The sequence below is a fragment of the Amblyomma americanum genome, chromosome 6 (assembly GCF_052857255.1).
Source record: "Amblyomma americanum isolate KBUSLIRL-KWMA chromosome 6, ASM5285725v1, whole genome shotgun sequence".
NCBI classification, from domain to species: Eukaryota; Metazoa; Arthropoda; class Arachnida; order Ixodida; family Ixodidae; genus Amblyomma; species Amblyomma americanum.
In genome coordinates, this window is record NC_135502.1 from 17691270 (window position 1) to 17702293 (window position 11024).

At 46.8% G+C, this 11024-nt stretch overlaps 1 protein-coding gene across 1 annotated transcript in view; it reads left to right on the top strand.

The window, feature by feature from the left end:
* The window catches only part of LOC144136393 (uncharacterized), a 62230-nt gene extending 51501 nt beyond the window's left edge, over window positions 1-10729 (top strand). Inside the window, exons 6-9 of the mRNA XM_077668678.1 lie at window positions 466-1834; window positions 2216-2373; window positions 6169-6281; window positions 10131-10729. Coding sequence (XP_077524804.1) covers window positions 466-1834; window positions 2216-2373; window positions 6169-6281; window positions 10131-10218 — 1728 coding nt within the window. The 3' untranslated portion in view covers window positions 10219-10729. The remainder of the gene's footprint in view (window positions 1-465; window positions 1835-2215; window positions 2374-6168; window positions 6282-10130) is intronic.
* Window positions 10730-11024: the final 295 nt, after the last annotated feature.

Below are 11024 nucleotides of genomic sequence, written 5' to 3' on the forward strand. Positions count from 1 at the left end.
CCAGTACCTTTTCGTGGTCTGCACATGCAAAGTTTTTTTTTTTGGCATGTTTGGCATTGCACGTCTTAGCATGTGGCTCTAGTGTTTCAGTGAGTAATGCATGTGACTAGATGAGTCATTTGGCATTATGAATGCAGGGGGCTGATCATTTTCAGATTGGTGCTTTGATCAGATTGGTGCATTGCTTTAAGAAGAGACTCCTAGGAGAGATACAAACGGCCTGAATACTTAAGGCATTACTTGAGGTTCTCACTTTGTGCAAGTACACAAGAGAGCAGTTCTTGCAGTTTCAGGTAGCCATGGGCACTAACACTGATATGATGCATGCTTGTATTGGGCTCAGAATTGTAACCATAATAGACTTCCTCTTACCAAATGGAGCAGAGATGCCTTTTTGTTGTATATCTGTTCCTAAGGAGTAGTGATCAATTCATTCACCAGTGATTACTCTTCACCTTCTTTCAGGATGATGGCACTTCCAAGACAAAGTGCGGAATGGCCGAAATAGGCCGCGGTCCTCTTAACATGCTGAGCCTGACTGTGTCGAGTCTGCAGCAAGCTGGCCTACCTACAGTGACAGTGTTTCCAGCTGGGCAGGCCTCCGTTATGCAGCCGCCCCTGCTCAACTATAGCACCTTGCCCTCTGTGAACCCCACACAGCTGGTAATGGGCGTGGTGCCATCTCTTGGGCTAGTGGGCATGCCCATGCACAACATGGTCACGGCACAGCCGCAGCCCATCACTGTGCTGCAGGAACCGTGCCCTGCCATACAGCAAGCACAGCCACAGCTGCAGCCACAACCTCAGCTGCAGCCACAGCCTCAGTTGCAGCCACAGCCTCAGCTGCAGCCTCCGGCTCAGCTACAGCCCCAGACCCCACTGCAAACGCAGCTGCAACCACAGCTGCAACCACAGCTGCTACCTCAGCTCCAGCCACAGCTGCGGCCTCACTTACCACCGCAACCTCCTCCTCCTCCGCCACCACCACCACCACCTCCACTGCCACAGCAGCAGGTGGCGCCGGAACAGCACAAAATTGTCACAGTGAGCACAGCTGTACCACCCACAGAACCTTTAGTCCCATCAGTGATAACAGAACCTGCCAGCACGACAGAGGGCCAAGACATTTCAGAGGTTGATCTTGGTGCACCAATGATGTGCTTTGAGGTCAGCTCAGAACCATCAATGGGGTGCCACGAGATAAATACAGGGTGTGCCGATGATGATAATGCATTCGAAACAGGAGCGGCAGAAGACAACCTAGCAGATCATCAAAGCTTTGACGAGCAGCTGCCAAGGCGTGGCAGTGAGCATTTTTCGACGTACACAACAGGTGCAGACACGCCCACGTCAGAGAGTGACTGCATGTATGTGCATAGCGTAGGGGTGCAGAGCCTTGTGGCGGAAGCAGGCGAAGGCAGTCCGTCGGTGTCGTCCACCGTCCCTGTTCAGGCAGGCCCAATGTATGAGGTGAGTCGGGGGCACTTTGAGTGGACAGCTTGTGGAACAGAGCAGGAAGGCCACATATCGTCCAGCACGGGGACAATTGACGACTCCGGCTGCACCACAGTAGATGCTAGCCAGCTGCTGCAGCCGCAGCAGCAGGAGTGTGCCAGTGAAGGGACTCTGGGGGAAAGGCAGCCTTCCATGGGTGGAACAAGCAGCGGGGACTCGGGTGTGGAATCGTGTTATGAGCTGCAGCGGACAAACGTTACTAGTGTAGATTCGTTGGAGGACAGTGATGTGGCCAAGCAGAAAGCCAAGAAAGACCCCAAGCGTCGGAGGCGGGAGCTGCTTTTCCTTACCCAGGATGAGTTTAGAGATGACTCAGCTGGTGAGTTGCCATGTGTTGTCTGATACATCTTCTTTTTGTGTGTCCATTACAAAAAATTAAAAGCGTATCTTGAGCTATGGATCATCGTGTTTTAGTCATGACGTTCACTTGTACTAGCACCGTTTTAAAGAACTGAAGACGGGTTGTTTAGCTGATCAAGTAGCTTATCAACAGGTACATTTTGCTGCTTGCAGTTGGTTTTAGAGACTTCATGGGAGCCTTTCTGCACTGCAAATCTTGCAATCTGGCAGTTATATTAAAGCAGGAGTTAACCATAGTAAAACAGCATAACCAGGAAATTCGACACCACTTGCTTTGGTTTGTAGTCTAGTGCGGTTTCCTTTTATGATGTTTGTTGCAACATGTCTTTTGTACCTGCAGAGGACGAGCGAGAATCTCCTCCACTTCCTCCTCAACCACGCACATTTGACATTGGGGATCTGGTGTGGGGTCAGAGCAAGGGCTTTCCTTCGTGGCCGGGCAAGCTGGTGCGACCAGATGAAGTACGGGGCCACCACATTATCTCTGAAGATGGCAAAGTAGGTATCGGGTTGCTCAGGGTGCTTGATGCTACGTGCTGTGGCTCCTGTGTGTGCAAAACAGCTTGAGGTAGCAGCGGGGACAAGCCATGCTTGCTTTGTGTCCATGCTGCTTTAAGGCCAACACTGTTTTGTGATATGACATGAACTTGAAGCGCAAGACCAGTTGAGGACGGTAAAAGTAGACGAGAGACACACGAGCGCTAACTTTCAACAATTTATTGAAAACCGCAAAGCAGCATATAAAGGCTAGTCGTGGCCAGTCGTCACACATGCGCAGTCCGCAAACCAATCAATGACGTCGCAAGTATTGTAATTCCTTAGGAGATAAAGCAATGGGCGGCTTGGACACGCAGTTTTCCCCTAAACGATCTATGATCTCTGCCTCTATAATGTCACGCGTTAGTTGGCAGGTACTTCTGGTGACAATGGTGCATTCTTTGTAGAAAGGCATGCAGCTCGATTTCGTACAGGGTTCTGCACTCTGGCCAGAACTGGGTACATCACTGGGGTCGTCACTTGACTCACGCTTTCTACAGTGCGCGTCCAGGAACCTGCCGCACTTTTCTCTCACATTTCTACAATGTTCACGGAGGCGTTCGTTAACACGCCCTCCACTCCGCACATTTGATGAACTTGTCCCTGTGCTGCTTCTTGAACCCAAGCTTGTGAGAGTCGCCTGGCTTAGTCATTTTGCAGTTTTTGAAGCTTGTTCGGAGCAGAAAAAAACCACTTGGACGTTCACCTTCCGACCACGATTAGCGTTTATATGCTGCTTCGTGGTTCACAATAAATTGTTGAAAGTTAGCGCTCGTGTGTCTTTTGACCTCTTTCATCGTCCTCGTCTGGTTTTGCACTTCAAGTTTATGTCATGGGTGGGGGAGAGTATTGGCTGGGGATACAACCAGTAGGAAGGTGTCCAAATAAGGCCTTGATTTCAAAATGCATCTGTAAACTTTGCCCTTCACTGACAACTGTTGAGTAAACTTGGAACACCATCTGAAAGTATGCAATGTCATTTTGCTGCTGGTTGGCTTTACTAAACTTCCATTATTTCAATCTCACTTAATTCACACAGCCAATTTATTCCAACTAATGCTTCTGTCCTGTCAGTATCAAGGGTATTCCACATAATTCAAACAAATTGACAATTTAAATGGCCTTGATGCTATTTAGCATCTTATGATTGCATAATGAGTGTTAGTGATATATGAAATCATTGTTTACAGCGCTTGGGGCTGTAGTTTTTGGTTTAAATTAAAGAAAAGGTAAACATGCACTGAATTTATTTTTTAATATCCAGTTTTAACCAGAAGGTCAGTATCCTTCCGATATACCATCGGGGGCAAAAGTAACAGGCCCATGTTGCGGCCCGTGCCACTCTGCGTGGGGGCCTCACCTGAAAAAACAGTTGTGGTGTTGAGACCGGCGCACTGGGCCCTTTTCGACACCAGACGTGCTTTGTCAGGTGGTGCCCTTATGCAGAATGGTCAGGGTCGGAACTTGGAGGCGGGGTCTGTTACTTTTGCCCCCGGTGGTACATCATGGCTTACTGGCTATTGAGTGCAGGGTTTAGGTTTATGTGGGTTTAACATCCCGAAGCAACTCGGGCTATGAGGGGCACCGTAGTGAAGGGCTCCGGAAATTTCGGCCACCTGAGGTTCATTAACGTGCCTGACATCGCATAGTTCACTAGCATTTCGCCCCCATCGAAATGCGACTGCCGTGTCCTGTATCGAACTCGTGTTTTTTTTGGGTCAGCAGTCAAGTGCAATAACCACTGAGCCATTGCGGCGGCTGGCTATTGAATACAAAATACAATTCATCTTAAGAAATAATTAACTAAGTTCAGAAGCCACGAGCTCAGTGTGACAAAGGGATCGGTAGACTAAGCAGTGCAGTGTAAGTTTTAATGCATTTCTCTAAGAATTTTTACACAAACGCCAGGCACAGACCTGACACACTACACTACCTCGCTAAGCTTTGTCTAACATGGAGGTGAAATGAGGAACAAAGGAGAGTGGCTCCGTTTGTCACGCTACAAATTTGTGGTGTCCTCTGTGCATATTGGTGGGAACTAATGCTTGCGCTGTACATGCCTCTGGGCAAAGAGGGTGCCACTGTGTTAAGCACCAAACAGTGTTTGTTTGGTGCACAGAGGTACGAAATGCAGAGCGGCCACATTTATTTGAGAGTGAGCCCGGCTATGGAAGAAGACTGCGTTGCAAGTTCAAGAGCATATTGAGATGGCTGCCGTGCCAGCGAGGCACCTGACACAATCTGTTCTGCTTGCACTCGCCGTGCTTCTACTTCATAGTGTGAGCGAAAAGTGGTGGCGCTAGAGGTGCCCCCCACCCAGCGCAAATGCAGAAGTACAGATGAGATCAACAGAAGGGCGTTGAAAAAAAGCGGTATGTACAAGTCTCTACGTGCCAGTCAAGTTCAGGCCACAGAGTTTCAGGACCACTGGGCGTGCAAAACAAGTTCAGGGAGGCGAGCCTGGCTACTTCACAGGGGTCAAGGGTTACCACAAAGTGTAGGTGAAGATGAAGTGACCAGATAGGTAATGTCAACCAAGGAATCCTGGTTGGCTCATCTACAGCTTGATATCGCAAATCCGGATTGGGTTGGCGATGGGCTCGATGCAATCCGTAAGCGGAGGATGCTGGAAGCCAGCTGCGGGAAGTGCGGCATCCATGGCTTGGTATACGGTGATGAGGTTGACTGCTACATGGTCGGCGGCTGGGTCTGAACATATGTAAGAGCCTTGATAGCATTAAGGTTCCCATTCTCAAGCAAATCCAGTGTCGTCATTTTCGGTGTTGTGAGCGGAACCACCTGCTACCTAGGTCGTGTGACCTCGTGACATCATCACAACCTGCCTATTGCATTGTGAACAAACTGCCCACCATAGCAGGTGGCAGCTAAATTAATAATTGGTCTCGAGAGGTGGTTTGGAAAGAGCAACCTGGGTCTCACAAGCCCCACTGGTGGCTCTGTTTGAAACAGCCACCTGCTGCGGCAGTGGCACATCTCTCAACTGCTGTATCATTGTGCCAGGAATAGCTTAACGACTTCAGCAATTTACGAATGTAAAATAAAGAAAAACCAATTCATATATAGGCATGTAGGCAGAAACTAGGTGACAAAGAAAGGTATGTTAAGCATTATGTGATGGGTGAAAAGAACAGTGTCCTTGTCCGCAAACTGATAGGAAAAGGGGACCCCAGGTCGCTGAAGGGACCCATTAATGCTATCGCATCGTACCATTTTAACAGACGAAAGTTAATATCCCCATGTCGGAAAAAAATTTTCCAGCGTTGGCGTTGCCGTCGGCAGCCATTAAAATCCTCACAGCCGGAGAGGCCACTCCGGCAACCTAGGTGGGCCACCTAGGTAAGCCACGTGACCTTATGGCATCATCATCAACCTGCTCACTGGAATGTGAGGAAACTGACCATCGTGGCAGGTGGCAGTTAAATTATTTATTGTTTGCGAGAGGTTGCTCAGGAAGACAACCGTTTCGCACAAGCCCCAGCGGTGGCAGCCTCTCCCATCACAGAGCAGTGGCGCATTGCTAACCGCTGCACCACTGTGCCAGAAGTGGTGTGAGGACTCCCAGGGGCCTCTGAATGTAGAGTCGAGAATTACAAATCGTGCATGTATGGGCATTAACCCATTAACATTATCGTGTCATAACCTTAAGACAGGGGCTTAAGTGTCTGCTGCAGTATTTTCTCTGTTAACTTTCTGACAGCATGCCCCTGCATGAAATTTTTCTTTCTGCTTGCACAGCTCTGGGTACAGTGGTTCGGTGACCACACGTTCACTCAAGTGGAGCCAGAGAAGCTGAAGACCTTGTCAGAGGGGCTCGAGGCTCATCACAGGGCCCGCAAAAAGCATCGGAGGTGAGTGGAGTAGCCGACTGGCATGTACTACGAGCAACACCAGTTTGTGACTAACTTCAGTGCCATCAAATGCCAGCGTCACAGAATGTACAGGTTTGGCCAAAATACCATATAAACGCGTGAAAGGGGCATAGTACTTTTTTTTCCTGATATAAGGGCCAATTTTCGGGATGCGGCCCATGTGCAAGATGTGCAAAATATATGCAGTGCTCGTCGTATATGCAGCAGCGCTCGTCCTGTCGTATTCGTTCTCCCTCATCCCCATCTCGTTCGCACTGCGACAAATCCTTATTATGTGTCAACACCAACTGGCCCAGACTTCAGTACTTCTGCACAGTATATGCAGATTTTTTTTCAACTAAAAGCAACACACCACTTGGAATGAGTGGCATTTATTCCACACTCGATTGTCGTATGCGTGCAGTACGCTTTTCACACATGCTATGGCTTGTGTGCCTTCACACGCAGCATGTCCATTGTCAGCGTGTAGCTGTTGTTCCGTGCTTCTATCACATAGCAGAGCAGCTCTTCTTCCAGTTTGAGAAACTTGCACGGTTTCCCTCAGAAATTGGAACTTTTTGTGGCTTGTGTTCCTCAGTGCATCCTTTTTGGTTGCACCAGCGTCAAACACTCTTCTTGTCCGCATCAAATTTCCTTCGGGCCACATGCTTGCCTTGTTGGAGAGCAAACTGTATGACTTAATTGAAAGCCAGCTGTGTAGCTATTAAGGTGCTTGCCCATCGAGAAAAAATTCCAATGTTGGGTGGCAGTTTATGAAAAAAAATTAAATGTAAATTGGTTTTGAGGAAAGGAAATGGAGCAGTAACTGCATCACATATCTCAGTGGACACCCCAACTGAGCTGTAAGGGAAGGGATAAAGGAGGGGTTGAAAGAAGAAAGTAAGAAAGGGGTGCTGTAGTGGAGGTCTCGTGAATAATTTCAACCACCTGGGATCTTTAAACAGCACATGGGCACCTTACCTGCCTCCATCGAAACCCTGCTGCCATGCCATGATCGGGTTCGAACCAGGGTACTCCGGCTTAGTAGCCGAGCATCCTAACCACTGAGCCACCGCGGCGGGTAATGAAAAAAACAAGAAGAGAAAACAAACAGCACACAAAAGCCACAACAAAAATGTGATTGATGGCCACAGAAACCTGGAGCTAATGATAGATACTGATGCCGATATGGACAGTGGGAGTTTGCAGAGGAGTGAAAACTTGATGATTCTGACCTGCCTCCTCGTGTACTACCCATGGGCAGCATCTGGAAGCCCCTTTGCACGCACATTTCAAGGCATATTACCACATGGGTCGTGGAAACTTTGGTGCAGGCCTTGCAGAGATTTTTAAATTTTTAACAATATTTTCTTCGGGAAAACAGGGTGCAGCCTGTACACGGTCATGACCCCTACACGTGTTTATATATACGGTATTACTATGCATGCTTCAGTGTTTGAAATTTTCTCACGTCTTCCATCGCGAAGTTATGATTTCTGGGATTCATGTGAGAGCGCACAAAGGGCATGTGCTAACATGTACAAAGTACTTCCTAATTTTCATTAAGTAATGCGTGTCAAGAGTTTGATCACTGAAGTGCGCTCTTTAATATTATGGCCGGGGCTGTACATTCATTTGTTGTGGATGCAAAGTTTTTGTGTGTCAGTGTTTTGCTTTGAAAGATCCTACAAGTGCAGTAAACTCAGAAAGCCAAGGGAGCAGTTGGACTAATTAATTGCTAGTCATTTTAACCCTAAGTTTTAGTTTCGTGTGGTGCCAGTGTGCAGCTTCTGTGCGACATCGCATTCAGGTCACTGGAGCATCGACGATCACGAATTTGAAAATATTTGACGTGTGGAAGGGATCTTCTGTGTGGTGCACCACGTGCAAGCATTTGCACCTACCCTAGCTCAAGTTTCGGTTTTCTAGCCAGTGAAACTCCACTATTTATAAAATTCTGTTTGCCATTTTTCTCACTGCTAGTGTTTAGCCGTGCTCTTGCAAAAAGATTACATGTGCATGAGAAAGAGCAAAAAACAAAAATACCTTTACAAGAAGGGTTCGCGTGGCATGCTAAGCCTGTTCTGCATCCCATGTGCGCACTTTGAAAATGCCATTTACAGCTTATTGTCTTGAACCTAACGTGGCATGTGTCCATCACGGGTGCTTGATTAAATGTGAATTTCTCGATGTGTGGGGCACAGATTGAAACAAATTTTTCCACAGGTATACTGCCCAGGAACCGAGAAATGCAAAAGTCAAAAGACCCACTTTTTGTTAGCAAAAATTGTCCCTTTTTCTAGTGTTCAATTTTTGTCCTAAGTAAAAGTTGATTTTATAGCTCTCTCTTTCTGTGTTGATGTTTGTTCGGTAGCGAAGTATAAATTTATTGCTTAGGAAACTGGATCTAATGAATCACACATTTTTTTTCCTCCCACTTGATTCAAACTCATGATGTCAATATTGAAAAGGACTCTGGGATCACCTTCTGGAAAGGAGTGGTGGTGTTGTGTAGCCTCAGAGGTTCGTGCATAAAAAACTGCCTTGCTGTCGGTAAAATTTGCTGGCAAAACAGCCAGTAGCAGCGGTACCTGTATTTCATTTCTCACCTTTTCTAGCTTAAAAATTGAAGCCTTGTTTTCAGCGTCAGTGAAATTAGCCTCTTTGTTGTTAGAATGCAGTGTTATTTCGATACGGACCAACTTCGATTCGTTCTCAGTGTTCCTTTAGATTTGATCATGCTCATCAGCTAAGGGTGGAAATTCACTCAATGGATGAGGTCGTGGATGAATCTGTGGCGTCACGTCAAGTCGGGGGACCATCTGTGTGCCAAAAGCATTCACACAACGGATGAAAACAGCAGATCCCAAAGCGAAAAAGCGCTCTCCTTTTTCTGTCAGCGTCGTCCACAGAGACGAGTTGGTGACCTGAATCTGTGATGTCAAGCCACTTGATGCATGGTTCGTCCTCAAGATCTGCGATTCAGTCCGTTGTGTGAATCCACCTTAAGCAGCATATTTTGCTATGTTTCCCCAGTCAGTGATTGAACGCAAAAAAGACGAACTGCGCAACAAGAACACGGACGAAAGGGAGGCAGACACACACTAACGCAGACTTACAACTTTACTAAAGGAAGGAATACAAGGAATTCCTTCCTTTAGTAAAGTTGTAAGTCTGCGTTAGTGTGTGTCTGCCTCCCTTTCGTCCGTGTTCTTGTTGCGCAGTTCGTCTTTTTTGCATTATGATCAACCAACTAGCCCGACAAGTCCTGTTAGTGATTGAACGCCTATCCAAGTTATTATTTGTGCTTATATGAAAGTATTGTGCATTATCTCTGCCTCTTTATGGTGAGTGGAACTCTACTGCAGACTTTTGGGATCTCTTCTGCTCTCTGCTGTTCTTTGCATCCCATTGGATTTACTTGAGTTATACTGCCTTCTCTTGGCCTTGTTTGGATGTCATTAGGTTATGTGAAAAATAGCCTTCATTTCTTGCCCTAATAACTTGCATGCCTATTTGGTTTTAGTAGTTTTTAGGGTTTAAAACCCCAAAGCAACTCATGCTATTAGGAACATTGTAGTCGAGGGCTCCAGATAATTTTGACCACCTGGGTTCGTCAACGTGCACTGACATGGCGCAATACACGGACCTCACATTTCTCCTTCATCGAAATGCGACCACTGCTGCCGTGCTCGAAACCGCTCACATGCCTATTTGAGTGCTCTGATGAGGTTACAGATTACTACATAGTTCACTCATTTGCGTCACTGCTCTTTCTTCTTTCCTCTTCTCGCATTCCTTGGTTTGTGGTGAAACAGCGTTGTCGCCACCTTGCCCACTTTTGCCCAGGGGTCGGAAGCTGAATGGCAACCTGGAGAATGCCATTCAGGAGGCCATGATGGAACTGGACCGGAAAAGTGGCACCGTGCTTCCCTGACCACAGCATCTGCGGCTTCCACTGCTGCTTTGTCACTGCGGTCATCATCCTTCACATGCTCGCACATAACACATGCCGTTTTCATTCCCCACTCGTCATCAATGCCCAGTTGCTTCTGTTTCTTTTCTCTCTCTTGTTTTGTTCAGACCCTTAACTACAAGCCATGTGTTGTTTCCCACTGGACTGCACCCTACCACTGCATTTGTTTTTTTCTTCAGAGTGTTCTGTAATGTCTTGGATGAGGAAACACGGGGCACTGAGCTGCTGATGCAGTTTTCGAAGCAGCTGAGGCTTCCGCTGCAGATTGAAGTTTTTCTTTGCTTCTGGTGGAGTTGCACAACAATACTTAAGATGCAGGAAAACCTTCACTTATTGTGATCGTGGAAAATTCAGTTCAATGTAGTGTGCACTGTTCATACAACATCTGCAAGGTAGTTGTCACAGAGATAGTTATGTGTCCAGCAGACATGCTTAGGGTGTTTTTGTGGGTAACCATTCTGCACATCAGTTCAAAACAAATGAAAAATGGTGACAATGCTGGCCTCAGATAAGTGCGGAGCACCTTTATAGTAGTACTCATTTTATTTAATTGTAAATAAAGAACATTCTTTTTTTCTTTGTCTTAGAATATTGTGTAACTGTAAACTGGCACATTGGTACCGTGTGGAATATTCTGCATGTTGGTGCATAGTTTAAATATTGGTTTAACTTGTTTTAGGATGCCAAAATCTGTGCATAACACGAGACAAATGAGGTGTGGCTAGGTGCTGCAGCACATATTTTAAAATATTGTGCAAAATTTATAA